The 25,624-nt window shown below is 40.4% G+C and overlaps 2 protein-coding genes across 3 annotated transcripts; one reads left to right on the top strand and one right to left on the bottom strand.

Moving 5' to 3' along the window:
* The first annotated feature begins 263 nt into the window (after positions 1 to 263).
* ccnt2a (cyclin T2a) lies at positions 264 to 9,578 on the top strand. Of its 2 annotated transcripts, XM_063887284.1 has the most exons (10): positions 266 to 439; positions 1,098 to 1,179; positions 1,309 to 1,437; positions 1,746 to 1,806; positions 2,322 to 2,384; positions 2,881 to 2,926; positions 5,662 to 5,825; positions 5,975 to 6,045; positions 6,510 to 7,704; positions 7,866 to 9,578. In XM_063887284.1, the coding sequence occupies exons 1-10, from the start codon at positions 282 to 284 to the stop codon at positions 7,940 to 7,942; spliced, it is 2,046 nt and encodes a 681-aa protein (XP_063743354.1). In that variant the 5' UTR covers positions 266 to 281; the 3' UTR covers positions 7,943 to 9,578. The 2 variants fall into 2 exon arrangements, with proteins under 2 accessions (XP_063743355.1, XP_063743354.1); XM_063887285.1 differs by having other exon boundaries at positions 264 to 439; positions 6,510 to 9,578.
* map3k19 (mitogen-activated protein kinase kinase kinase 19) lies at positions 9,513 to 25,352 on the bottom strand. Its single transcript, XM_063888012.1, has 17 exons — positions 24,790 to 25,352; positions 23,904 to 24,083; positions 22,669 to 22,863; positions 21,756 to 21,916; positions 21,399 to 21,514; positions 19,535 to 19,692; positions 18,014 to 18,074; positions 17,035 to 17,122; positions 16,143 to 16,265; positions 15,432 to 15,589; positions 15,032 to 15,066; positions 12,757 to 14,925; positions 12,448 to 12,552; positions 12,022 to 12,260; positions 11,033 to 11,285; positions 10,499 to 10,707; positions 9,513 to 10,290 (listed from the first exon to the last, which is right to left on the bottom strand). Exons 1-17 carry the CDS (start codon positions 24,832 to 24,834, stop codon positions 10,158 to 10,160), a joined length of 4,428 nt encoding a protein of 1,475 aa, XP_063744082.1. The 5' UTR covers positions 24,835 to 25,352; the 3' UTR covers positions 9,513 to 10,157.
* Positions 25,353 to 25,624: the final 272 nt, after the last annotated feature.

The raw sequence follows: 25,624 nt of genomic DNA on the forward strand, positions 1-25,624 counted from the left end.
TCATATTCTGTACCTAGTTAATCATTTATTATTGGAGGTTTAAGGCTCATGCATTTTCAATGCTATGAAATTAATTGGCCTTACCATACCAGTATTGTGTAACAGTTTTAAATCAGTAGATGAACAATTATTTAGTACAAATATGACAAAGAGCAGCAGAATATTAATTTTCACATTTTCAAACGTGATACTGTATGCACGTCTCACCATCGAAGAAGTCGTGTTTTCCTGTAAGACACCGACGTCACATCCGCTTTCTCGATGCCCAATGTTGGAGAGCAATGGCGGCGTGCCGGGGATCCTCGTCGAAATGGTTTTTCACCCGGGAGCAGCTCGAAACAACGCCGTCCCGTCGATGTGGAGTCGAACCAGACCGAGAACTTTCCTACCGGCAACAAGCGGCAAATCTGATCCAAGATATGGGTCAAAGACTCAACGTGTATCCTTTGTAAACAACGTTTTCTGGAGGTATCAGACATGGCGCTAACCGTTTCTTCGGGCCCTGATAGCATTAGCCAATTTAAAAGTGCTTAGTAAATGGAGTAACGTTTGTAACTTTTCAACGTGTGTGTTTTGTTATTGTTTAAATTATGTCATATTTAGTAAACCTGGAATCTCAATGCCGTTTGTTTATGTGTAATGTTAGCGGTGCTCTAATATAACAGGCTATCTAGCTACGGTTTGACGTCTAAAGGCCATCAGGCGAGTTTGCAGCTGTTGCTAGCCCCTGGCCACTGAATGCATTTAGTCTTTGGTCCGGTCGATCTCCGTTGATAAAATAATGGCATGTGTTATGTTATTACGCAAGTTCAAGTTTGAAATAGGCTGTTTGGCATTCTCTATGTATTTTTATATACCACAGGTGCTATCATTAAGCTAGTAAGCTAGCTATGTGTCTGTGGGTCAACTGTTAACTTTTCTCTAATTTAGCCTTCCATTGTTGTTGTTTTTTTTAATATAATTTGTCTAATGCTAATACATTGCCACATGATACGTGTTTTACTTGATATACTCGTAAATGGTCTGTTCGTTTAGTTATTGTCAGCATGATTTTAAACCAGTGGAAGTTAAAACATTTCCCTTGACCAACTCTCCAGCTCCCAACTAACAATAAATACAGCCATTGTTTACATGCATAGATTTTATATGAACCACTCCTTCACCAAATTCCACAGGAATGTAAGTATCAAGTTATATACCACTGCTATTGACCTGTAACCTAGTATCACAAGTTGGATAGGTTGTTACATAAATTGCACAGAAAATGTATTGAGTATTATATTGAAATATCTTGATTCCTCTGTACAGATAATCTCTCCAACCACCTTATTCTTGGCCGCAAAAGTGGAAGAGCAACCTCGGAAACTCGAACATGTGATCAAAGTGGCACATGCTTGCCTCAATCCCCAAGAATCACCTCTAGACACAAAGAGTAATGTAAGTTCAGGGTGATCTACACATTGTATGGTTGAACGTATTTTTCCCTTTCTACATGTGGCTTCCCAGTTCTCACAGTGGTCATGGTTTCCTTATGTGATACTGGCTGTACCAAATTCCCTTGCCCTCTACTGAGAGCCTTGACTTGACTGGCCTGCTGTTGGTGTGTACCATGCACCATACAAGGCCTACATTAAAAGTAAAATGTGCCTCTCTGTTTGGAGTTTTTGGCCATTTAAAATTAGTTAGTGGGATAGATTAATAGACTCATTACAATTGTGTTGTAATGACTGTCTATCAAACTTTAGGCATACCTCCAGCAAGCTCAAGAGCTGGTGATACTTGAATCCATAGTGCTGCAGACCCTGGGTAAGTAGTGGTGACTGGAGTGGATGACTTGAGAGAGAGATAGCGTTTTGTTTTATCATAATCATTATCTTATCAATAAGGGAGTAGTGCTATTGATCACTGTTGAATTTATTCTTTACAGCCTGTTGAGTGAATTGTTTTATCAGCTGCTGTATGGGTACCTTGTCATATACATATTTTCAAGAAATCATGTAAAGGTGACATGTCATTTTGTCTTTGCCGCCATCAGTCCTTTTGGAATTTTGCACAGGATTTTATTTATTTATTTACCAATTTTATCTCCCATTACTTTCAATACCTATAAATGTGGGTGCCAGAGTGAAAGCTTCTAGAGCTCATGTACTACCATATATGAGCATCAAGTTTCACTATTCATGTTTAACATAAAGATATCTATCAGTATCTAAATTGATAGCCTTAAATGGGTCCTTAGGTTTGTTTGTTGAATCATAAAATGACATGTCACCTCCCAACTGTCTCTGTGTTGAACTCACCTGTCATGTATTTTGTTCCAGGCTTTGAAATTACTATTGATCACCCACACACTGATGTGGTGAAATGTTCCCAGCTAGTGCGAGGTAGAGGCTTCCTTCTTTGCTCTTTGTGCCCTCTGCTCTTTTTTGTCCCACCTCAAATGTGGGTGGGGAGGGGGATTTTGAAACCCTTGCTTATTTAATGGTTACATGACCACACACACACACACCTTGCTCTTTTCATGACCTTTGAATATGGCACAGCACATAGACAACAACATTGACATGCGCGTATTAGGCCAAGACCAAGACTGAAAGCCTTTTTATATTTTTTTGTTTTGGATAATTTTTCATTCTGTCTCTAACTAACTCCTGTAAATATTGGTTATGATTGACCACGTCAAATAACTCTTTGGCTTATTATCTTTATTGTAGCAATTTTTTTGTTTCTAGTGTTGTTTTCAGTCTTGGCCTTGTCTTAATCAGTGCTTTGAAAATTCAGTTCCTGACCCAATGATAATGTCATGGTCCGTCTTGCTGAAATATTAATCCTTTTATGTTCCCCTCCCCTGTTTCCCATTTTTCTGTCCCTCTCTTACAGCAAGCAAGGATCTGGCACAGACTTCCTATTTCATGGCTACCAACAGGTTGTTATCCTGCCCCTCCTTTGTTGCACTTTGACTGCACACCATAGCTTCCTGTAATGCAGGGTACCCTTTCAGTGTCCAACGGGCCCTAATAGCGCTGGTGGTTGTTGGGATGCTTGCCTCCTCCCCACGGCTCCCCTCCCTCGTTCACAGGGACCGGGACAGGGTGGCTCGTAGCGTTACCGGCCCCAGTCGCAGTGCGGTGTATTGTACAAGGGACCACGTGTTGGCACAGATGGGTTGAATGCAAGGTGTGAAGTGTAGTGGTGCGCTTGAAACCCACATGTTTGTTCGGTTGCGAAAAAGTGCATAATTCTAAGAGAAAGACACTTTGGTAGCCTGAATAGCAGCTAAAGATTACAGAGATGTAAACATTTCTCGTAGAGGTCCACCCGGTAAGTACCGCAAATTAATTTTTAAAATGTTATTTTTCATATCCATTTGTTCAAAATGCATTATCCTCCTGATGTTTATTTTTTTTCATATTGAACATATTTTGTCCAGCTTTTCAATATACATATACACATAGCTCATTTAAAACATGTGACAAGAAATATTATTGCAACCCATTAAGGACTTCCAGAATATGTAACGGGCATATTAATTGTTTATCTCTCACTGATCAAAGTGCATTTATTTGGTGATTTATCATTTATCAAAATGTCTTTTAGTAGGAGAACTGGGTCCTTAACGGGTTTGTTTATATTTTACAGTTGTGAAAAGTAATTTTGCATTAATGTAATTACCTCTTAACTTCTTGAAATCAATTGACAATGTCTGGAAGCTGACTGAATCATGATGGCAATTTTGCACCAAGCTAGTACTTATTCAGAGTGCAATCTAAAAAAGTGAAGACTCTTTAAAAATATATTTTTGGGAATTGAGTCAAGAAGAATCTTCACTTTTGTTTTGAAGGATTTAAGATATCTAAACTCACTGGGTTTTAAAGGTTCCCGTCAACTAAATTCTTGGTCATGTTGGCCGTAACTGTTAGCTTTGTTTTCAAAACGCCGCTATAATCTGACAGACCAGACTCCAGACATTGTACTTGTCTCACAGTCAAGGCTACCATCTCGATCTTACCAAACGATTGTGAGGAACTTCATCCTAAAAATGATATGTTAGCGTTCAATACTTAGATTGTTGAAATGTTAGCTTTAAATACTTTTTTAAGGGTTGTGTTTTTGTGTATTTGTTCCTTTTGTTGTGTTATGACTTTGTTTGACATATCAATTGTGATCTAAACTTCTATAAAGTAGTGCAGTGATGACGTTTTTTAGGCACGAACCCAATCTCGGATGTTTTAGCCACGTTTTGTTTAGCACGATAATTTCCTTATATTAACACCTCTGTTATGATACTTGAACCGTAATCTTATCACCAGAAAATAAATAAATAACTAACGCGAGGCAATTAACAAACAAAGACACGGTCGCATGACTTCACCTAACCACTGCTTAACCAAAGGCGGATTTGTCTTGGCGTGACATTTAGTGGCCTTATTTAGCCTTTTTTTTGTTGCAATCGCTGGGTTTAAGACGCATAAGAGCTTCAGGCATTTACGTCTGGTGTATTTACTGTCTTGTTTAATGTTGTTGCTCAAAACAGGAAAATCGCCTTGGTTAAACTCAATTAGAAAAACCATTGACTTCAAGACGAAATAACTGAAATTGTCAAATGCTGACTCATTTACGGGTTTAGGAGTCATTCTTGCATTCCTCTTCACGCTTGCGACATAAAGTTACACTTTATAAATGATGGTTGCATTCCATTTTGAGTCATAGTTAGGATTATCTCTAACTTTTAATCAAGAAGGCTCAGTGCCTGTACCTCAGTACCATGCCTGCGCTTCAGTTTAACCCTAACAAAGTCAGTAATGGTGCCGCGTTGTATCCATTGATCTGGAGGGCCCACTAAGTTAATCCCTTTCAACACAGAGCCATACAGAGAGGGTTGTAGGGGGAGCACCCCCTCGTCGGTTAACAGTAAAATGATGTAACAGTCACATGGGTGGCCTCAGGCTGTTTCACAATAGGCCTTGCACTTAGCCACTACATGTGGCCCCCTTCCCACTCCTTTTTTTTGACCTAACATTCAACCAAGCCAGTTTCCTTGAAACATAAACTGTCACATGACACAATGTATGATTTGCTTGCATGAATTATACAATTAGGGGAAATTTCCTCTTTATTGTACTAGGGCTGCAAAACTTTTTTGAAATCTCAATAAGGACTAGCGCAATATAGACATCGCATTGAGCTGGGAAAATGTCGTTTTGAATTATGTATTGCAGTGCTAATGAAAATTCCACTCCAGATCATTTTTTTCTGCTCCTCATTTCTAACGGAATCATTTTTAAACATTGTCGCAAATCATATCCCAATCACAATATTCGTCAAATTAATCGCAATAAGCTATATTGTCCAAATCGTGCATCCTTAATTTTGATCTCCGTTTGACACCATAAACTGTTACATGACATTTTACCTTGACAGGTTAATGTATGATCTTGAGCCAATAATGGCTTATCATTTGCAGCCACTGCCTACAGTAAATTAAAACGGTTCGCTCCCTCTTCTGTTTTCTTTTCTCTTTTCTACATATGTGGAACCAATCGGGATATCGCCTGACCTGAACTCATTCCACACATTCCTACACACTCACTTTTGTGAAATATTCACTTTTTCATAAACACATACACTCATCACTTACACATACCCTCACTCATTATGCAGTCTACACCTCACTACGTTCTGCCTCCAGTACAAACCCACAGTGATTTCCTGTGTTTGCATCCACCTGGCCTGTAAGTGGTCCAACTGGGAGATCCCAGTTTCCACCGATGGGAAACACTGGTGGGAGTACGTGGACAACTCGGTCACCCTCGAGCTGCTTGATGGTGAGATTGAATTAATGTTTTTCTTTACCATAATGCATTATTGTGGATACATTTACCCTGCACCGCAGATCTTATAGCTAGGGTGAAGGTCACAGAACTTGCATATTTTCCAATGGTTTCATGACAACATGCATGCCTTGTATTTTCAGAGTTGACCCACGAGTTTCTGCAGATTCTGGAGAAGACGCCCAGCCGGCTAAAGAGGATACGCAACTGGAGGGTAAAATACATTGCTGCTCTATTTCCTGCATTGCAAGGTTATTTTTGCAACTATGGTTGTCTGCTGTTTGTGCTTTCTGAGTAGTCAGAACTGTGTATGTTATTTCATATGATTTTTCTAAGCACCAAGTCATAAGCACATAAAACATTTTGTTAAAAAATTGGAATTTTGAAACTGATCGGCCAGTCAAAGGTCATGACCACTTAGCTGACAGTTTGTAGTCTCACCAAAACAGCTGCATGTACACCTATAACATCTTCATATCACCCTAAAGCTGAAGTACCATACTTGATTAGGAAACCGTTCAAAAGTGTGGCAATGCTGCAATAGTATGCAGTATTTCAAATATTTAGAGAAATACCACAGCATTAATCGTTTGTTCCGCTGTTAAATCCCTGTATTAGAGCTTACTGTTGGGGAAACCAAATGCTTAACAGCGTCACAAATCTCTTTTTGTCCTCTAGGCAACACAAGCTGCCAAAAAGCCAAAGGGTGACGGCACGTCGTTGAATGACAACTCCTTTGCCGGGCCTTCCATGCTCCAAGATGATGGATCACTCCCTGGTGGCTCCTCCAACCCAAGTTTTTCCAAGACAGGTGCCGCCTTCATGTCTGGCCCATCCGGGGATGGACCCCTGTCTCTGGAATCCTTGGCCGGCACGTACAACCCAGCCAGCCACAGCGAGTGGCCCCTGGGCAACCAGAGCCAAGCAGGGTATGGTTCCTCCAGTATAAAACAGGAACCCCTCAGCATCCCTCTGCAAGAGCCCTCCTTGCTTCTTAATGCGCCGGTATACAGGACTGATAAAACACTGGACTTCATCCCTGTCAAACAGGAACACAAAGGAGGCCAGCCTCCTCCACCACCACAACCGTCTCCAGCTCAGAAGCTGTCTCTGGACAAATACAGAGAGAAACATGCAGCAGAGCAGGCTGTCTCCGGGCATAAACGCAGTCAGGAACAGCATGGAGGAATAATGGATTGTGATGGGAGGGGGGACATGTTATCTTCCTCCTCTTCTACCTATGCACCCGCGAGCCAAGTAGACCATAGAAAACATTCACAGCCCCACCAAACATCCCACAGTGGTGGTGGTAGCACCACTGCCTCCCCTATGAAAATTAAAGCCCCCTCCTCAACTTCAGGGCAAGAAAGACGTCATCACAGTGACAAGCGGGACAAAGGCTCACTCAAACTTCGCCTGGCTGTTCCCGGGTCTGGCGGCAGCTACCAGCTAGACAAATATGGACAGCCAAGCAAAGACGAGCTCAAGATGAAGATAAAAGTCTCATCATCGGAGCGCCACAGCTCATCGGACGAAGGCATGGCAGCCAACAACAACAACAACAAGAGCAAACATTCCAGCCCTCTGGTGAGCAAGGAGAAGCAACACCGCGGGGCAGATCACCTCCATCGGCACCACAAGCACAGTTATCCACACACACACAGCGGGAACGGTGGGGGAGGCCCGCTACGGGGTCCCCCGGGGCTGCCGGGCATGGAAGGGCCCATACTCTCTCCTCCCGGATCCCTGTCTTCCTCCTCGTCGCGCAAGAGGGCTCACCCCGAGGCTGGCCACAACCACCACCCTCCCTCCTCATTCTCCACCTCATGCTCCAAAGTGAGCAAAAACTCCAAGGGTGGCACAGGTGCTGCAGGTACTACATCTTTTTCTTTCCCCTTTTCTTCTCCTTGCTCCTCTCCTGTACTGCAGTGTGTCTCGTCTGGCTTGCAGCTCTATGGCTAACCTCCCCCCCCCCACCCCCCCTCCTCCTTATTCTTGTTTCTCCTCCTCCTCCTCCCCTCCTGTCACACCCAGGTGGGCTGCGGACCTCTCAGCAGTACCCTCCTCCTCCTAGTGAATCGCCACATGAAGTGGGAGAGCAGAGACACTGAGTCCACCCCTCTGCAGCCATGGCCCAAACTACCCACAGCTCAGACTATGAAGACTATGCTCCCTGTTAAGTGCCCTGTGAAAAATAACTTGTTATGTCATGATAAACCCTTTACTGAATGGCAGAAAACTTGTCTGCCAAAAAAAGATAAGTATTGTTGGACCTCTCCATTTCTGAGACAAGAAAGATGAAAACAATTATGCTTCCTGACCATCAGATCTCTGGGCCCTAATGCTCAGTCCTTTCTTTCTGTTAGTGTTGAATTGCTGCTTGGTTCTCCTTCCTCAAATGAGTCTCGGAATGTGCAAAGGTGGGTGTGCGTTTTCATCGAGGGGAAAGTACTTTACCTGCATTTCAGATCTCCATATGGGAATAAGTACTAAAAGAGGCACGGAAGGTGCTCGTTCTTCCTCCTTTTTTTAACGATTAATTTAATTGAATCCCATTTCTGCGGTTATATGGAGGAAGGCAGTGGCCATCTGGAGAGGAGTTAAAGTTATTTTTGCTGGCATTCCAATGAATACTATTGATGGATGCATTTTTTTTTTTAGGTCTGAATTTTCATCTCCTCAATCTCTTGTCTTGATTTATTTTTTATACTTTAGTACTGTGCGTATGATTTGCATGTTTCAATCATCAAAGGGATTTTAAAGGAGAATGCATATTTGCTGTTTACAGAAAGTGGAGATAAATGTACATACGTTTTTGTATGTTTAAAAGAAAAAAATATGACTACTCAGGTTTGGAGCTGCTTGTAAGTATAACAAGATAACTATAATACCTATGAAAAACTTTTATTTTGTTGATCAACGGATTGGGCGTCATCTGGTGAATGATTGCAGCCTTCCAGTGGCATGTGCTTCTTACACCTTCCTGCAGGGGGAGCTGTACTGTGCTTTTCATCACAGGAATATCAGTTGATGCCCTCAGTGACACAGGCACATCCAACACCTACTTATTATAACATCAGAGTGATGCAATTTGTACCAAAAAGGAATTATCTTTTGGACCTATTAGTAGACCTTTAAGCTGGATGCCAAAGGTTGTGCCTCAAAAAGACAAACAACTGACAAAGACAGTAGTAGTGTGCTATTAAAGTTTACATAACCCTTTTTACTTTGAAGTGTATCACATAATTTCATGACGTGAAGCTGTAGCCTTTAGATGTCAGCCCTTAAATGGGATACATGTAAGTATAATTCAATCAGCCAATAACATGATACTATATAGAATAAAAAACTATAGAACTGGGACCATTTGGCCAAATGCAACTGCTGGATGTTTTTGCATCTGCAATGTTGACACCCCAACTAGGTTTGGTCTTCATCCAATTGGTTAAATGTACATTTACAGCCATGTACCTGTCCGAACATGTCTTCAGTTTCATACATTAAACTCTGTATTGTTCTCAGATCTTGACCCCTTAGGTTCTTCACATGAGCTCTGTGTGCAAAGTACTCCAGGCTGGATTGATCGTACCTTTGTTAGGGATGTTAGGACACACAGAAAGCAGTTGAGGACAAATAAGCATAACCCCCCCCCCCCCCATCCTTTTTTTTTGTTGTTTGTTGTTTTCTCTTTTCAATACAATATTATGAATAAACTTCAAAGTTGCTATTACCGTGACACAGTATAAACCCTGGTTGTTGTCATTTTATTTTGCATATAACAATGTTACTGCAGTTGCGAAGAAAAGACATGTTTGATTTCTAGCAATATGTTAAGGTTGATTAGTAAATACATTAGTAAACTCTACACATTGATTCCTCAGAAATAGCTCAGGAAAATGAGGCAGTAATATTGATTAGACACATTTTATAAGCAGCTAAGTGTGACAGCAGTTGCATTGCATACATTTTAAATTAAGGCATTTATAAGATTGGCACACATAAGATTTCTATAGAAAATATACAAAATCAGTAAAAAAAAAAAACATGGCATCTATCTGTTCACATTTTATATGTTCTATTAGGCGAGAGTGAAATGGTAGAAAGTGCTTCTCATGTTCCTTAAACTGTAAAGAATGCAATGACCATTGCTTCCAGAAAGGGCTGGGACACAAGCCCAATGCTCAAACACTACTAGTGCATCAGTGGGGATGGGTGGCTCGCCCTCACAGGGTCACAAAAGAATACTTATTTTAATTTGAGTTATCAATTCCAATGAATCATTAAAATGGGTTCTTGAACTAAACATTCTCTTGGCCATGTAAATTGTTAACCGCAAAGACCCTCTGGGTGACCACAGCAGCCTTTTTTCTGCTTCTCCCAGGCGTTCGCTCCAGTCTTATTTTGAGGGATGAATGAATGCTTCAGCAGCTGGTCTGCAGATGGTCGTATTCTCTGGTCACTGTAGTTAAGAGATAACAAATGAAAATAAGGAAAACTATTCTCATAAATGTCTCAAAATAGAAAATGAGGCACTTAATAATGATTTAAACTTGATTAGGTAAAAACTCATAAGTACTGTACGTTTTCCATTACAGATTGAAGTAGTATGTAGGTTTATGACAGGTATTTGCCTGTTCAAACAGACCAGGGATGACAAAAGTCCTCACCTTGTCAAGCTGATTTGTACAAAATCCTTGGCGTTATCCGAAAACCCCTCTGGTAAGGAAGGCATCAAGCCTCTTTTAGCCCCAATGTAGAACAAGGCAGCCAGCTTGTCCATGTGAGCCAGTGGTGGTTTCCCTGTGGCCATCTCAAACACTGTGCAACCCACACTCCATATATCAGACTTTGTGCCATATCCTGTCTCATTGATGACCTAAGGAGTGGAAAACATAAAAAGGGCAATTTGATATTTAGCTCAAATAAAATAATTGGAACATTGCAAAAAAAAAAAAAAAAAAGCATGCATTCACAGTTGAGGTAAGGCATTGGCCGCGAGTTGTTAGGTCCAGAAAAGCTGATTGGTTAGGCCGGGCATAGGACCTGACCAAACCGGGGTACTGGTAGCCTAACTCCCTCTAGTGTGCAGATTTTAGCAATTGAATGCTACGCTAGGCTCGTCTTGCCAAGAAAAGCAGTTGAATTTACAATAACACCGTCTTCACATATGAGAAGACCTCCTAAATGATCCCAACATTTACCTCTGGTGCCATCCAGTAAGGTGTGCCATGGACAGACTTCAGCAGATCTCCACTGTTGCTAGCGGTGTGGTTCAGGCAGCTGAGACGACGCGCACAACCGAAGTCGATGAGTTTGATGACTCCAGTGGGCATCAGCATGATGTTGTTTCCCTTCAAGTCACGATGAATCACTCTGTTTAGGTGAAGATAAGCCACCCCTTCCAGAATCTGATGTGTGTATAATGCCAGGACACGCTCTGGCAGAGGACCAAACCTGAACACAGTAAGTGGTGTTGAAGGTTAGTAACAGACCATTCTAGAAGTCTCTACTTTTTGTTTTTTGAAGTTTCTAAGGGATACATCACCCCAAAATGATCAATGATATATCAAATACTTAACCTGGCTGGAATTCTTGAAGAAAACTTTATTTTTCTTTTAGCTTCAACGTTAAACAAAGAATTGAAAACTGAACATTTGACAAACGGTCACTTGACCCTTGCAGTATAATCCAAGTCTCATGTATCCAGTTGTGCTCAATTCGTTACAAAAATATGACATTTTGCCGAAACTTTACGGTTTTGCCCCTATTTCCTAAATGCACCAATTTTTGGGGATTTTTCGTAAACCATGGAGACATGCAAGGAAAACAAAGCTTTCTTCAAGTATCAACAGATACATATCTGGATAAAATTAAGAGACCACTGCAGCATTATCAGTTTCTCTGGTTCTACTATTTATAGGTATTTCTTTGAGTTAAATTACATTTTTGCATTATTATTGTATTCGATAAACTACTGATAACATTTCTCTGTGTTGGAATTCAACAGACACTGGAATGACTGCCATACATGTAGAGATTGAGATTTAAGAAACATTTGGAGTGGTCTCTTAATTTTTTTCGGAGCTGTATACAGGGTGAGTAAAGGAATGTTAATATTGGGGTGAATATTCCTAAGTGTTTTTGCATCACATATTCCTGGGGAACTTGTAGGTGGTTTTGAATAACTAACCTGTGAAGGATGCTGGCGATGGATCCTCCTGGGATGTATTCCATAAATATGGAAACCACATGCTGTTGCAATGAGGTACCCAGGAATCCCACAATGTTGGTGTGTCTTAGGGTTTTAAGCAGCTCCACCTCCCCCTGCAGACGACTGTACTCCGTCTTGGCAGTGTCTGGGTCAGAGGAATCCAGGCTCACCTGCTTCACAGCTATCAGCTGGCCCTGGCTGGTCAGGCCGCAGTACACCTGGGAAGAAGAAGCAGTGGTCGCCAGGGTTAATGGAGCATCAGTGTCTGCAGTGGGACATATACTGCTTTGAGTATTTTTAAACTATTAATATAGATTGCATGGTTGTGCGTATAGTGAACATCTTAGGATGTTCTTGTACTGTGTCATTATTGTGTGTAGCCTCACTGCGTTATTCCATACTTACTGTCCCATAGGCTCCCCTGCCGAGTACTTCACCTTTTGTCCATGTGATCACGTCATTTACAACCAACACAGAGCCAAGCAGAGCAGCACTGTCTGTGGGCTTAACCTGCAATTAAATCAACATAATGAACATTTAAAAGAGAAAGCTACTTGTGGACTTGATAATCTATCTTTTATTGCACAACATTTTGGACTGCAAAAAGTAGTAATATGTGCCATGCAAAATCAATCCTAAACATGGTGAAATCATGTGAAAATAATGGCAATGCTTCTTTTTAAAGTTCCATTACTTTTGATCATAAAGGTTTACCTCAGGATATGTTTTTCTTCCAGATATAGAATTGTTTTCTCCGTCCGATTCCAGGCTTTCAGGTTCTATGTATACATCCCTCTCGTCCAATGAGATCAGCTCCTCAGCCAGACATTGCAGCAGATCATCTGTAAGTGGCCCGTCCCCCACCTCATCCAGAAACTTCTTGTAAACTGGTGACACAATGGTGTGGCTACCACTGCTGGAAGAAGCCCAGGTTTTGATCTCCACCTGTTGGGGGCTTTGAGATAACACAGCCTCAAGAACCAGTCGGTTTGGGTTTCCTATTTCTTGCATGTTCATGTGGAGGTGACTATAATCATCAACATGAGATAAAGCTGCTGGCTTGGTTAATGTTTTCTTGTTAGATTTGACTGTTTCCGACCCATGTCTAGAAAGAGCTTCCTCTATGGTAGACAAAATGGTTTCTTGAGCATTACCACGGAAAATGCCATCGTCCTTAGATAGTTCAGCTTCCTTGAGTCTATCTGATACAGGCATATCCTTCTTTCTTTGCATACATTTCTTTGGTACAGGTGTGAGGGGAGGTTTCACCCTAGAGGGCGCATGTTTAGGTTTGCCTTTAGCTGAAGCAACCATGCTCTCCCCCGGACTTCTCCTCTGTGCTTGTTTCGGTGTTCTGTGTTTGACTTTATGCCACTGTGGCATCCTCCTAAACGGAGCAGACTGTACTTGTCTATCCTTGACTTTCTCACAGGAGCTAGAAACTCGAAGGTTATCATAGATGGGACCAGCAAACATCTCGTAGATGGCTGGTCCTTCATCCCCACTCTGTATCTGCTTAAACATGTCTTTGTAGGTGATGAAGTCCACGGCAGATTTAGACCTTGGTTTGCCTGCTAAACTGGGTCTCTTTAACACCCGGATGGTCTTTACCTCCCTAACTGGTGGAGTTTTGTTGCTGTTCATCTTCTCAGGAGTTGGTCTTTTGCTCTGATCATTAAGCTTATTCCGTGGTGATATGGTGCCGGTGTTAGAACACGCAACTTTAAGCTTTGATTTCCCTTTTATGACAATCTCTCTGCTAATTATTATCTCCGGGCTTTTCCTTGTTTTATCTTTACCTTGTGTGGAAAGTGAGGAGAACTTCAGATTGCTTCTGGACTTATTCCGATTGGGGATGCTTCGTTCTTTGCACGCTACCATGTTAAAGGACTGCTGGTTCGTTTGAATGTTTTCTCTCAGTTGACTGTTTGTGATACTTCTTCTGTCCTTGTTTCGGACAGGCTTTAAGGCTTTCAACATCCTCTCATCTTTCTTGGGTTCGACGTCTGACTGAGGGAGTTTTACAGCTGAAGTACATAATTTTATTTTCTCCTTTGTAGTGCTAGCAGTTTTCTTTAAATCCTTGCTACAAGGGATTGGGTTATCTATGCTGTTTTCTTCATAACAGGAATCTTTCATTGTCCTTTCATTGTTTCTTTCTTCCCTGGAAGTTCCTTCAGGGTACACAATAACATCCCTATCATCATCATTCATAATAAGTGTTATGCTATGGCTAGTCTCAGTCCCAGGCTCTGGGGTGCAACCCACATAGTTATTTTCCTTCTTCAACTTTGATTTGATAGGTATTTCAATATCCACAATGTCTCCTTTTTGTGCATAGTTCATAAAGGACTGACCCTCACTCTCTGAGTTAGGGTTTAAAGCTTGTTCAGCATTGTCAAGATCTTTGATAGGGTCTCTGTCCAGGTCATGTACTGATCTGTAGATCGGTGATATATGACTGATTCTTGACTGAACTTTAAAATGCTGCCTTGTCTCCCCTACCAAATCAGCCTCGGTGGTGCTCATGCTGTTGGATTGCTGCAACAATGTATCTCCAAAAAACTTCAGAGGTCTTTCTCCTGATACTCGCTTAAGTATGTCCTTTGCATCTTCTTCGTCCTCCAGGTCGATGGAACTCTGGCTGCTGCTGCTGCTGCTGCTGCTGGACCCGCTCTCTTCACTCCCCCCTTTAGTTGTCAGTGGGCTGTCCCAAAACAACCGTTCTCTTCTCAGCCGGGTCTTAGAGCAAAGGGGGCTCCGGCTTATGGGCTTCAGGGGAACATGGTGTTTAAGTGCTGGCAGAGCAGCTATGTCCCGTGGCCTGCTGTCCAGTGGTGCCAACAACTTGGGGGTTCTGGGGTGCAGAGATAGTAAGGGATCCTGCAAGAAGGGACATTGACAGTAAGGAATTGTGAGACGACCAACTGAATGTAAGCAAAGCGAAAAAGTTGAAAATGATATAGGGATGCTTTTGGTTGTAACTCACCTTTTGTTCATTTACAGGTTCTTGAGAACCCAGTCCTGCAGATAGGAAAAATATATATTTAAAACGGCGTAGCATAAAGGTTGCTGAATTATTTTGCGTCGTAAATTGAGCCTTCATTTTCACATGAGCAGAACTGGATTGAAAGTGAGGTTGATAGGGAGCTAATCTAAACGCAGATGGTGTTGTTATTCTATAGCCAATGATTGTATAAAAACAACATTTACCTTTAATTCATCATTTAAAGCAAAACAATATCATATACACCACAAAAGTATAATTATGACAATTGTATGTGTGTTTCCTTTTGGATATATTCTAACATAGGAATATTCCAACTCTGATTCTTATCTAATTTTAAAATAGTACTGCAGTCAAAGCTTTAATGTCTAGATCCACATACGGCTCTGGATGTGTGCTCTGGCCTGCATCACAGTGTTGGAACAAAGCAGTGGTTCCAAGATGCTGGGGGCTGACTGGCTGAGCAGGCTGGGCTCTGCCACAGACAGCAGGCTGGGTGAGGACAGATATGCAGCCACCACACTTGTTGTTCTCTTTCTTCTAGTGAAAAGTCAAAATCAAACATGTTTTAGATTGTGTGCCACAGATATTCACAAAAAACTCTAGAAAAAACTGCAAATGAGTCTGAAGGTCTTACCACCTGTTGTTTTAATTTACAAATAAAAAATTGTGTAGAAATAATATTGACAGATTCAAACTGTCCCCTCATCACTCCATAATGATCTGATGTAACTTTACTTATGCTAATACTGTACATTAAGCAAACAGGAATGACAGGAATTTCCATAAACTTTTTTGTATTGTTTTGAACCCTTTAAAGGTACGACTGGCGCTATTTTAATGACACCATCTTGTCCTCCTCTAACTCGATGAACCAACTTCTTATGATTCCAAAACTGAAGTGGATGGAAAGAAGCATTTATTTGCATTGTCTTTTACAATTTATTTTACGAAATGTGTTAAATCCTCCGGTCTATTTAATTCAGAGATTTATTCTGACCGTATTTCTTACTCTGTTTATTTGTTATTTTAACAAACTTGCTATCTACAATTGATTATTTGCTTAAATAATGAGTCCAGCCAAAGTGTGTACCTGTGTTTAGGGGGTACTGGCATACAGGAGATCCTGGTACTCAGCAAACCAGGTGAGGGAGAGGGATCCTGATGGCTCCAGCATCTGCTCTTGTCGCCAAGATGAGGCAGAGACAAACCTCCTCTGGTGAGCGGAAGAGCAAACAATGCAGTAAGGTTTTCTGTTATCAAACCTTTGACAGGAAGAGAGTATGTACAGACCGCTGAGAGTAGTTTTTCTGGCTCTGACGATGAGCTGTATTGCCTTGTGCTGAACTGAACATAATACCAATAGCTTCATTTTCCTCCCATCTGGAAGCTGAAGCTATGAAATTAGAGACTTGCTCAAAGACCTTTATTCTCCTCAGAGAGCTTGGACTTGATTCAGTGGTGAGTAACAGACAATGAGCTGATTCACCAGAGCCCTCTCTCCCCCTGTCCCTGTGTTGCTAAGCTGTTTGGGTAGAACAGGTTGTCCTCTGGACACAGGGACAGGTGCCTGCATACAGGACAGGAGTGTAACTGGAGAACACACTTTTCCTCGGTTGGTGTTGAGTAAGAGGCTGTTGTTGACTAGTCCAGGGAGGGTCTGCTGTTTATACAAGGGATTGTGTGTGTGTGTGTGTGTGTGTGTGGGGGGGGGGGGGTTAACTGTATGCGCATAAAATGTTTGCGCGTACACAAATGTTTGTAGTTCACGTATAAACAGATGTTGATGTGTTCACTTGCGTCTGCACTGTCAACACTATCAGCTTAGTGCCACCAGCCCTTTAATTAGCACAGACAATACACAGTCTTTGGGAGTTTGTGTGTGTGTGTGTGTGTGTGTGTGTGTGTGTGTGTGTGTGTGTGTGTGTGTGTGTGTGTGTGTGTGTGTGTGTGTGTGTGTGTGTGTTTGATTTCACTGTGCCCACCTGCTTGCTCTCCCTGTGTCCTGGTAGGCCTGCCTGATGTCCCTCAGCGTTTCCATGGCGTTTTGGAAACACAGGGGGATTCCCTTATCTGCTCCACACACACACACACACACACACACACACACACACACACACACACACACACACACACACACACACACACACACACACACACACACACACACACACACACACACTTACACCCAATCCTATCTTTCGGGTCACACATATATTCAAAGCTAAGTTAAATATTTCATATTTCTGGTCTCAAAAATATTATAGTATAACAAATTAGTTCCATTCCTGGGGCATTATACAGTAGATCAGTTATTCTGTCTGTAGTCACACCATATTGAAACTTATCAGAGAGAAAACAACATTACCTGTTTGTTAGCCTGTTTGTCCACACTTTTCCCATTTCCACACCACTCTTACAGGATCAGATAATTCCTCAGTAGTTATTCCTTTATTTCTCCACAACCTAATGAATAGGATTTTGCTCTCTGTATTCTCAACATGTCCATTCCTTCCAATAACACTGTCTTTGAGTGATATGCTCTATCCGCTCTGCGTCTCCAGCAAGTTGTTGTGAGGTGTACCATTGGCAGGCTGGTTTCTCAGCTGAGAGGTGGTATTGTGTGTGAGACCCCACCCACCCAGTTACGCCCCCTCACTCCCCTTCCTTTAGAAGGTGATCGGATCTGATGGCCTATTTGGGAGCTTTTTGTCACTATTTAATGCCAGAAACACTAAATATTTTTGCTGTCTAAAGTAGTAAGTTGGCATCTAAGAAACCAACACCACCTGTTTGTGTTTTCTCTTTAGGTTATTCCCCTATAGAAATAGAATACAATATTGGTCCTTCTCTGACAATCCCGCTGAAGCCCAAGATGGCAGAACAGTTTTACACAAATGTCACACACCAATAGTCCACACTTTGGCCTACTAAAACTCTTGGAGTCGTTGAAAGAGTCCTTACCTTGGCTGAGATCTTTATGTTGGTTAGATAGAGGAGAGTAACCTGGAGACTCCAGTACTTCCTGGAAAGAGCAAAAAAAATGTAGAATAAAACGTACAAGTCATGTAGTCTGTATGGTAAATCAGTTCTTCTAAAAAATCTTACATCAGGAAACATTGAACACACCTATTTAAATCATGTCATTATGAATGCGTGTCTTAATTTCCCGTGTTCTGATGTATTCAGTGAACACTTTTTCAAAGCTTGTCTGGAATGCACACCAACATTACAAAAAAACACAAAGGCATGCATTAAACTTTTAAACTGGAGCTTTTGCACGTGCACAGAAAGAGCTATAGATTTAGATATGGCCCTCATGATGGTGTGGTAGTCAACATTACACATTTTAAAGAGACACTTCATGCCAAAATGAATCATCATTCAAACACCACAAACCAAGTGCTATATATTTCCATTTTATCCCATAGACCAATTATTGAGAAATTTCTACGGCAGATACTGTATATCCACAACTCTGAAGCTGAAATCCCCAAAACTAGGAGGATGAAAAGCGGGTACACAAAGAGGGGTGAACTGTCTCTTTAACACTGTATATGTACACATGTTCAAGTTATTGTCTCTGTTGGCCTCTTTGACATGTATACTGATGCTTTTCCCCGTTAACCACCTGCTTCTCTCTTCCTGATAAACAGCTGCCCTGCTTGTCTGCGGCATCTATGGGGACACCCATAGTACTGCAACATGGCAACTTAGTGTCAGCTACCCAGAGCACGCACACACACGCACACGCACACACACACACACACACACACACACACACACACACACACACACACACACACACACACACACACACACACACACACACACACACACACACACACACACACACACACACAAACTATCTATCTTTCTATCTAAATAACCAGTTAGCTGAGTAACCACTTATCCTTTAAGAACTTTAATACAGTCAGTCAATATCAAGGCGGATCAAAAGTGTTTTCTTGTGTTTTCAGTGCAATTCTATCAGTAGAGTGGAGCAAAAATTTCTTAAAACCCGGGAATGAGTTAGTATTTAACCAGTTCTGCTTCTTTTGTCTCAAGGCAATGTTTTTTGAACATGTGTTTGGTTTTAAAATAAACTGTAAAGCTTATACAAACTCAATACATTTTCACGTTTTGTTCTACGAAAAAAAATATGTCAGTAAATACCCAAATCGGCCGTTGCTAACAAGTGTCTACTACTAGACTACCAAACATCTTCACGGCAAACATTAGCCGCCTTCAGTTTAGCGGTGATGCTACACCTAACGTTAGCCTTTAACTTCTGGTAATTACAATTACGCTTCAAAAATCATAAATGTCCAAGTAGTGGTAATATGACAATATTGCTGAACAAAACATGAAAGCATTATCTTTTTTTTTGCGATATTCCAAAATCCAATAGACAATTCTCATTGCTTTTTGTTGAGGGACAATGTATCTTTTTCAGTATTTTCAAACTCATTATTTTTCACTTACCCCTGTGTGACTATATAGTACAAAGCCGTTCTGATGGGTTGGTGTCTGCGTGGGGGAGGCAGCAGCTGACCGACTGGGAAAAAGGCTCTCAAGGTCCAACTCTATGTCCGAATCTCCAAACTCTGAGTCCGAATCCTGGCTTGAGTACTTGTCAAGGGCTAGAGGGGACATGGAGTCAGCATCTGCGCAAAATTCAAAATAATTCTAACACTTTGTAGTTTGTAAAGACACATTGCAAACTAAAAATGTTGCTCCTTGTTACAACAGCAGTTGGTTAACACCGGTCAAGCTGTTATTCCAGATTTGGGTCTACACCCCAGGACTCTGTTCTATTTACCCAAGGTGAGGAAAGGTAGGGTTGTTAAATTCCCCCAAAAACGAACAGTTGTCCTCTCTGTTTGTTTCTCATCTCTCTTTCTCCATCCTCTCTGTGTCACTGCAAACTCTGACTCACACACCCTCATGAAAGTTTTCAGCAGCGTGCTCACACACACATAACACAAACAAGCCTTTCTTATACCCTCCCACATAAGTGCAGGCTTTGAGTGTTCCTGCTGAGGTTTTACTCTGGAAAACAGGGTCATGAATGAACTTGGTATGCCATTTGTGTGTATGTGTGTGAAAGAGGGAAATAACATAGTCATGAATAGGAAGATATTTTTAGAAGTGTCCGCTGATATGCTTCATGTATGCTCTGCATTAAACTCCTAGTTTAATAAGTAACTTATCAATGAATCAGTAACCAAAGTAAGGCAGATAACATGAGGAACGTGTGAGCAACATTTGTTAATTTAATGTAATAAGATGGCAATGAACAGAGAAAGTATAATTATTGATTACAGTGCATGTTGTCTTTGATTTTACAACAACTTTTGTCAACTGCATAATTCTAATCTGATTACAATTATCTTTGAAAGAAACATGAGAATGAACAAATAAATGGGTAAGCCGGACTTTTCCAAAGCAGATCACATGTACAGTTGGAATTAAGATTGGAATTTTCCCACAACTCTAAAGCAGCATTTATAGATTATTAGGGCCTCAATAGCTGTTAACAGAACCATGACATTGTATCACCAACATGGAGTTGATTCGGTAAACTTGCTAACAAACTGTTAGCTACTCACTCATCTTGCAGACACAAACCAACTTGAGCATTGATAGGAAATGCTAAGGAAGTTTACATGATGAATGTATTATTATTATTATAAAAAATAATGTGTATAAAAAAATGTGGCTTCATTTTTGTCACCGTCAAATCGGGAGGGAAATGATTTACATACTATATGATATTGTCACTTGTTAGTAGCAAATGTGTTCTGACTTTAGCCTGGTGCTCAACAGCTTACAGTCAGTTTAACCGATTTTTTCATTGCCCAATTCAATTATGGTAAGAAACACTGATGATAATCGTGGTAAAGGCCAACCAGTAACGTTTTGGTTTCTGTGGAAACCAAATAAAGGAGCTGAAATAAAAGCTGCAATTTTTTTTTGCAGGTTTTTGTTTTTTCATTGACAAAGTAATAAAAGAAGAGTGTTTTAAACAAATAATTATAGCAACACGTTTTCTAAAGTACATAACCCTTCCTAGCATCAGCACAAGTTGTGTAGCTAACATGGTTTTTTTAGTCCTAAACCACAATCTTTAGCTGAATCTCACCATACATGTTTTAAGGCAATGTTGTAAGAATGTTTGCATCTAATGAATGAACATTTCCTGTGAACTCAGAACTTTTGTTTTGAAAGACTCACGCAAGAGAGTAACTGTACATTGAGCATCATAGTGTGAAGCATAGGGCTCCTGACCAAGCTGCAGTCTTTTTAACCGTTTTAAATGGTGTGCGAGTGTACAGCATGTTTTTACCTGTTCGACTTAAGGCCTCCACCATCATATGAATGATCTCCTCCTTCAAAGGGCTGCTGATGTTAGCAGCATAGTGGAGAGCAGAACAGCCGCTGTGGTCTCGTACCCGCAGATCACTGATTAACAAGTTGGAAGACACATGGAACATGTTGAGTTAACACAGAACTACAGAAATGGGCTCTCTTTACATATCCATTTCCATTTGGTACACCAACGTTAGCGATCTCAAGCTCTATTAATTACATTCAAGATATAACCTTTTTTGACAAAGACAAAAGAAATAAAGATCCGGCAACTGACTCATTAGAAATGTGTATCCAGCCTTTTTGATGAATGCATTAATCTGTGTTTTCTTACGGCGAGAGTACCAGCAGTTCCTTGACCACTTCCACAGGTCGGTGTTCCCATGGAAACTGCGTAGCAAGGTCTTCAAACAGGTCAATGTCCCTGACAGCGAGCATCACCGCGGTCACACCGTCACTGTTCGTAACATTCACATCCACCCTGTCGGTCTGAGCCTATGACATGAAGACACACACAAACATTAATATTAAAAAAACCTCATTTGGCAAGTGCTGAAATGACAAATGGGGAAACATAGCCCTCATAGATCTACATGGACATGTTATCAATATTACCTTGCAGACTAATGCATAGCTATACTTAACTGAAAAAGCTTTTCTGAAAGTAGAAATAATTCAATAAGTCAAAGAAAATACAATTATTATTATTTTTTTTAAATCCATAAACAGTAAACAAGACCAGTATTTGCATTTCTTTTCAGTAGATGTTGGTTTTGATACCTCCAAAAAATCTGTGTGCCATGGATGTAAATACAGTTTTTGACCACTGATAGAAAACACAGTCATCCATTGTTCGCATAGTGGCAGCTATTTACATTACTGTTATTGTTTGAATGAAAAGCATCTGCTGATATGGCTTAAATTTTCAGTTACACAAAGTGAAACACTTAGAAAAAACAACATCTCAAAAGGACTGCAGGTTGTCTAGTCCAAAAATGTTTGATCATAACCCCTGCAAAATTTATTTATATATATATTTATATATATATATATAAATATATGTTTTTATGATTTTATTATGACATATTATTCTTTCTTTTTTTTATGATAGATGTTTTGTCATACTGGACCTTATACTAGCTTTTAATGAGTGTTACTGACATTGTTGGTGAAATACTTAACCAGGCCTTTAATGGTATACTATACTAGGACCTCTCCTATTCACTCTATGTATGTGTGTGTCTTACCAGCAGGTGCTGTAAGGAGTGCAGGTCTCCCTGCCAGGCAGCCTGCAGCAGATGGGCCTGGGGGGGCAGATGAGGCCTCATCATCCACCCCAGCACTTTCCCCTGGAGCTCAGGGGAGCTAATGTGGAGCGCTGTCTGCTGGCTGTAGTCACACAGGGTCACATCAGCCCCAAAACTCAGCAACTGCTGCACCACCTGTAAACACCAGCACACACAAACCGACAAAGAGTAGACTTCAATCAGTTGAACAATTAGTAGATTTATTTATTGCATTTTAAGAAATGTGATGGTTACACAAGATACATAACAAAATAAAATAATTAAATTAAAAACTAACTACAAATCAGAAAAATAGAATCAAGACCAAATAAAAGTTACAAAATTGATTAACAATAATTTATGGTATGAAGTAAACACAGTATGGATACATGATTAGTTCTCAGTATGTGCTTTATTAGTCACATGTAACTGGAGGGTCAGTTTTGTGTTCCATATCTCAACTATTTATCTATCTGTCATCAAACATATGAACTTGATTTCTTATTCTCTTAGTTATTTTCTACATATATTTTATTTACAAAGCCTTTAGTTTATATTTAAACCGATTCTTCGTAATTTCTTTAATTATTTTTTTTCTAAGTTATAGTATAAGTGTTTTTTTATTTGGAGAAATACAAAAAAGTGTTAATATTAGTAGATTAACAGTCTACAGGTGAATAGGGTTAAAACTAACAAATATGTATACCCATTGCTTACAGAATGTAAGCAATAAAAAGCTACAGACAAAAATAGACAACATTTTATAAATAGACACCTAAATGTGCATTTTGGATGTTTAAAACCATCGATTTTATCTTCATTGATAAAAAAAAAAAGAATAATAATAATAATAATATTAAAATGGGTAAATTGTCAATAATTAATTTTTAGTTCAGTGTGACTCATCTCACATCATAGGGGAACAAAGGGGGATTGTCTCCCCTGGGTTACCAGTATACAGTAAGTCATGTGCTTGTTTTGAACATGCCCCCCCCCATCCCCGAGAGGGAGCAGAGGAGTTACGTAAGCACAGATGTTGTTGTTATTGATAGGAAAAATGCAAACTGTCTGACAAACCTGTAATTTTCCATGCAACAATGGACTGATATCAGATCTGCTACCACAGCTAGGTGACCAAAGCTAATCCATGATTAGACAACAATAGAATCTCACATACACACATTTACATCACTTACCTGAGTCATGCCTGTACGACAGGCGCTGATAAGTGGAAAGGATCCATGCTCCTCCTCATCTTCAGTGTTGGGGACCCCCAGTTCCTCCTCGTCCTCATGGCTCATAACTGGGATCTCTCCATTTCCCTCTTCCTGCTCTTTTCTCAGTATCTTAGTGAAGCTGTTTCTCTTCTCGCTTTCCTGCATAGTTCAAAGATTCTCAGTCAGATCTGTGTGAAGCGCAGCCAGAAAGAGGTCAGACACAACTTGACCTCTTTTTTTTGTTGTTATGGAAAAAGACAAATGAGAAGACGAAAAGATTAAGGAGGTAAGTAATTGCACACGCAGAACCGATTTATGTGATGAGTTTCTTTCAGCGCAGTGTCTGTCTGTATGTGTGTGATATTAGCGCTGTGATGCAAGTCTCTAATGATCCAAGAGTCCCAGTGGCAGTAGCACAGTGGGTGTGATCGGGATTATTCCCTCACTTTTATTTTTGCTGGTGGTGAGTCTCAATAACATACATTTGTACTTTTCCACCACAGACAGCATGCTCAGGAAGGAGTTCATGTTTCTGTGTGTGTGTGTGTGTGTGTGTGTGTGTGTGTGTGTGTGTGTGTGTGTGTGTGTGTGTGTGTGTGTGTGTGTGTGTGTGTGTGTGTGTGTGTGTGTGTGTGTGTGTGTGTGTGTGTGTGTGCTGTGGTTTAATGTTTGACAACACTAACAGAGCAATAGTCAAATATGGCTGACATCTCTTATATATAAATATTTTAGAAACAACACACTCAATAATAGAATATTCAAAGATATTAAGGAACTTGTAAGACATTACCTTTTTTTATCAGCTTTTACAAGACTAACAACTATGCATTGCTGAATATGTTGAATTTAACTTTTCTTTACTCACTTTGGTGATGTCATTTTCTGCTTTTAGCTCCTTTCTTAGATCCATTGATGAGATACTGCAGGCATATGTCTTCTCCGACCCTCCCTGGACATTCGATGCGTAAACCTTTGATCCTTTAGAACAGACCCTGTGCTCTAGTGTCTGCTCTCCCTTCTTCTCTCCCCCTGCACACCTCCTGCTGTACGTTTACACTTGGTTGCCTTGGTGATGGTCAGGCAGATAGGCAGTTTAAATGCCTGCTGGCTGCTTGTAGCCTGACACAATAAGACCGAGTAGAATATCAATGTTATACCAGCTATTTTTGCTTGACTTGATATTCCTTGCTTGCCTGTACTAATCTTTGCACTTGTTAACAGTTTGGAACTTTAAAAACATAATTTCTAAAGTAACAAACTACTTTTGTATACAGATTTACAGATATTTGCAGTGCGAACTGATTTAATGAAGCTCAATGAGAAATATTGTGTTTGAGGAATCATGTTTCCCTTTAAAAGAGTTGCTTTGATGCCTTTTAAGGGCAAAAATTAGGGGGAAAAAAACAGAAACAATGTGCTGTCAAATGAAATATTAATATTATTTTGTACTTCCACCAAGTTACATTTTTTAACCAACTTAAGTTCTGTTCCTATCTACCAAATATAATTAATTTCCCAAATGTAAACCCTCTAAATGCTACTGTTTTGATGAAGTAAAACGACAAAAATGTAATTACGATCATTTTCATACTTAATTCTAAGGGTATTTTTTACACAGTCTGGTATATGACACTGATCAGCAATGTATATTATGATGTATTGCTTTAAACATTCAATGCTCTATAATACAGCAGCAATGA

This window comes from Eleginops maclovinus, chromosome 7 (genome assembly GCF_036324505.1).
Source record: "Eleginops maclovinus isolate JMC-PN-2008 ecotype Puerto Natales chromosome 7, JC_Emac_rtc_rv5, whole genome shotgun sequence".
In the NCBI taxonomy this organism is placed as follows: Eukaryota; Metazoa; Chordata; class Actinopteri; order Perciformes; family Eleginopidae; genus Eleginops; species Eleginops maclovinus.

What these genes read in the sequence shown, in the direction of transcription:
- map3k19 (XM_063888012.1), bottom strand. Translation starts at nt 24,834, where the DNA reads ATGGATCTAAGAAAGGAGCTAAAAGCAGAAAATGACATCACCAAA. An exon ending in ACATAAAGATCTCAGCCAAG is followed by an intron (nt 17,123 to 18,013) that starts GTAAGGACTCTT and finishes TGTGTGGAGCAG; the next exon opens with ATAAGGGAATCCCCCTGTGT. An exon ending in CTTACTGGATGGCACCAGAG is followed by an intron (nt 10,708 to 11,032) that starts GTAAATGTTGGG and finishes TCCACTCCTTAG; the next exon opens with GTCATCAATGAGACAGGATA.
- ccnt2a (XM_063887285.1), top strand. Translation starts at nt 282, where the DNA reads ATGGCGGCGTGCCGGGGATCCTCGTCGAAATGGTTTTTCACCCGGGAG. An exon ending in TATTTCATGGCTACCAACAG is followed by an intron (nt 2,927 to 5,661) that starts GTTGTTATCCTG and finishes CTCATTATGCAG; the next exon opens with TCTACACCTCACTACGTTCT. An exon ending in CACCCTCGAGCTGCTTGATG is followed by an intron (nt 5,826 to 5,974) that starts GTGAGATTGAAT and finishes TTGTATTTTCAG; the next exon opens with AGTTGACCCACGAGTTTCTG.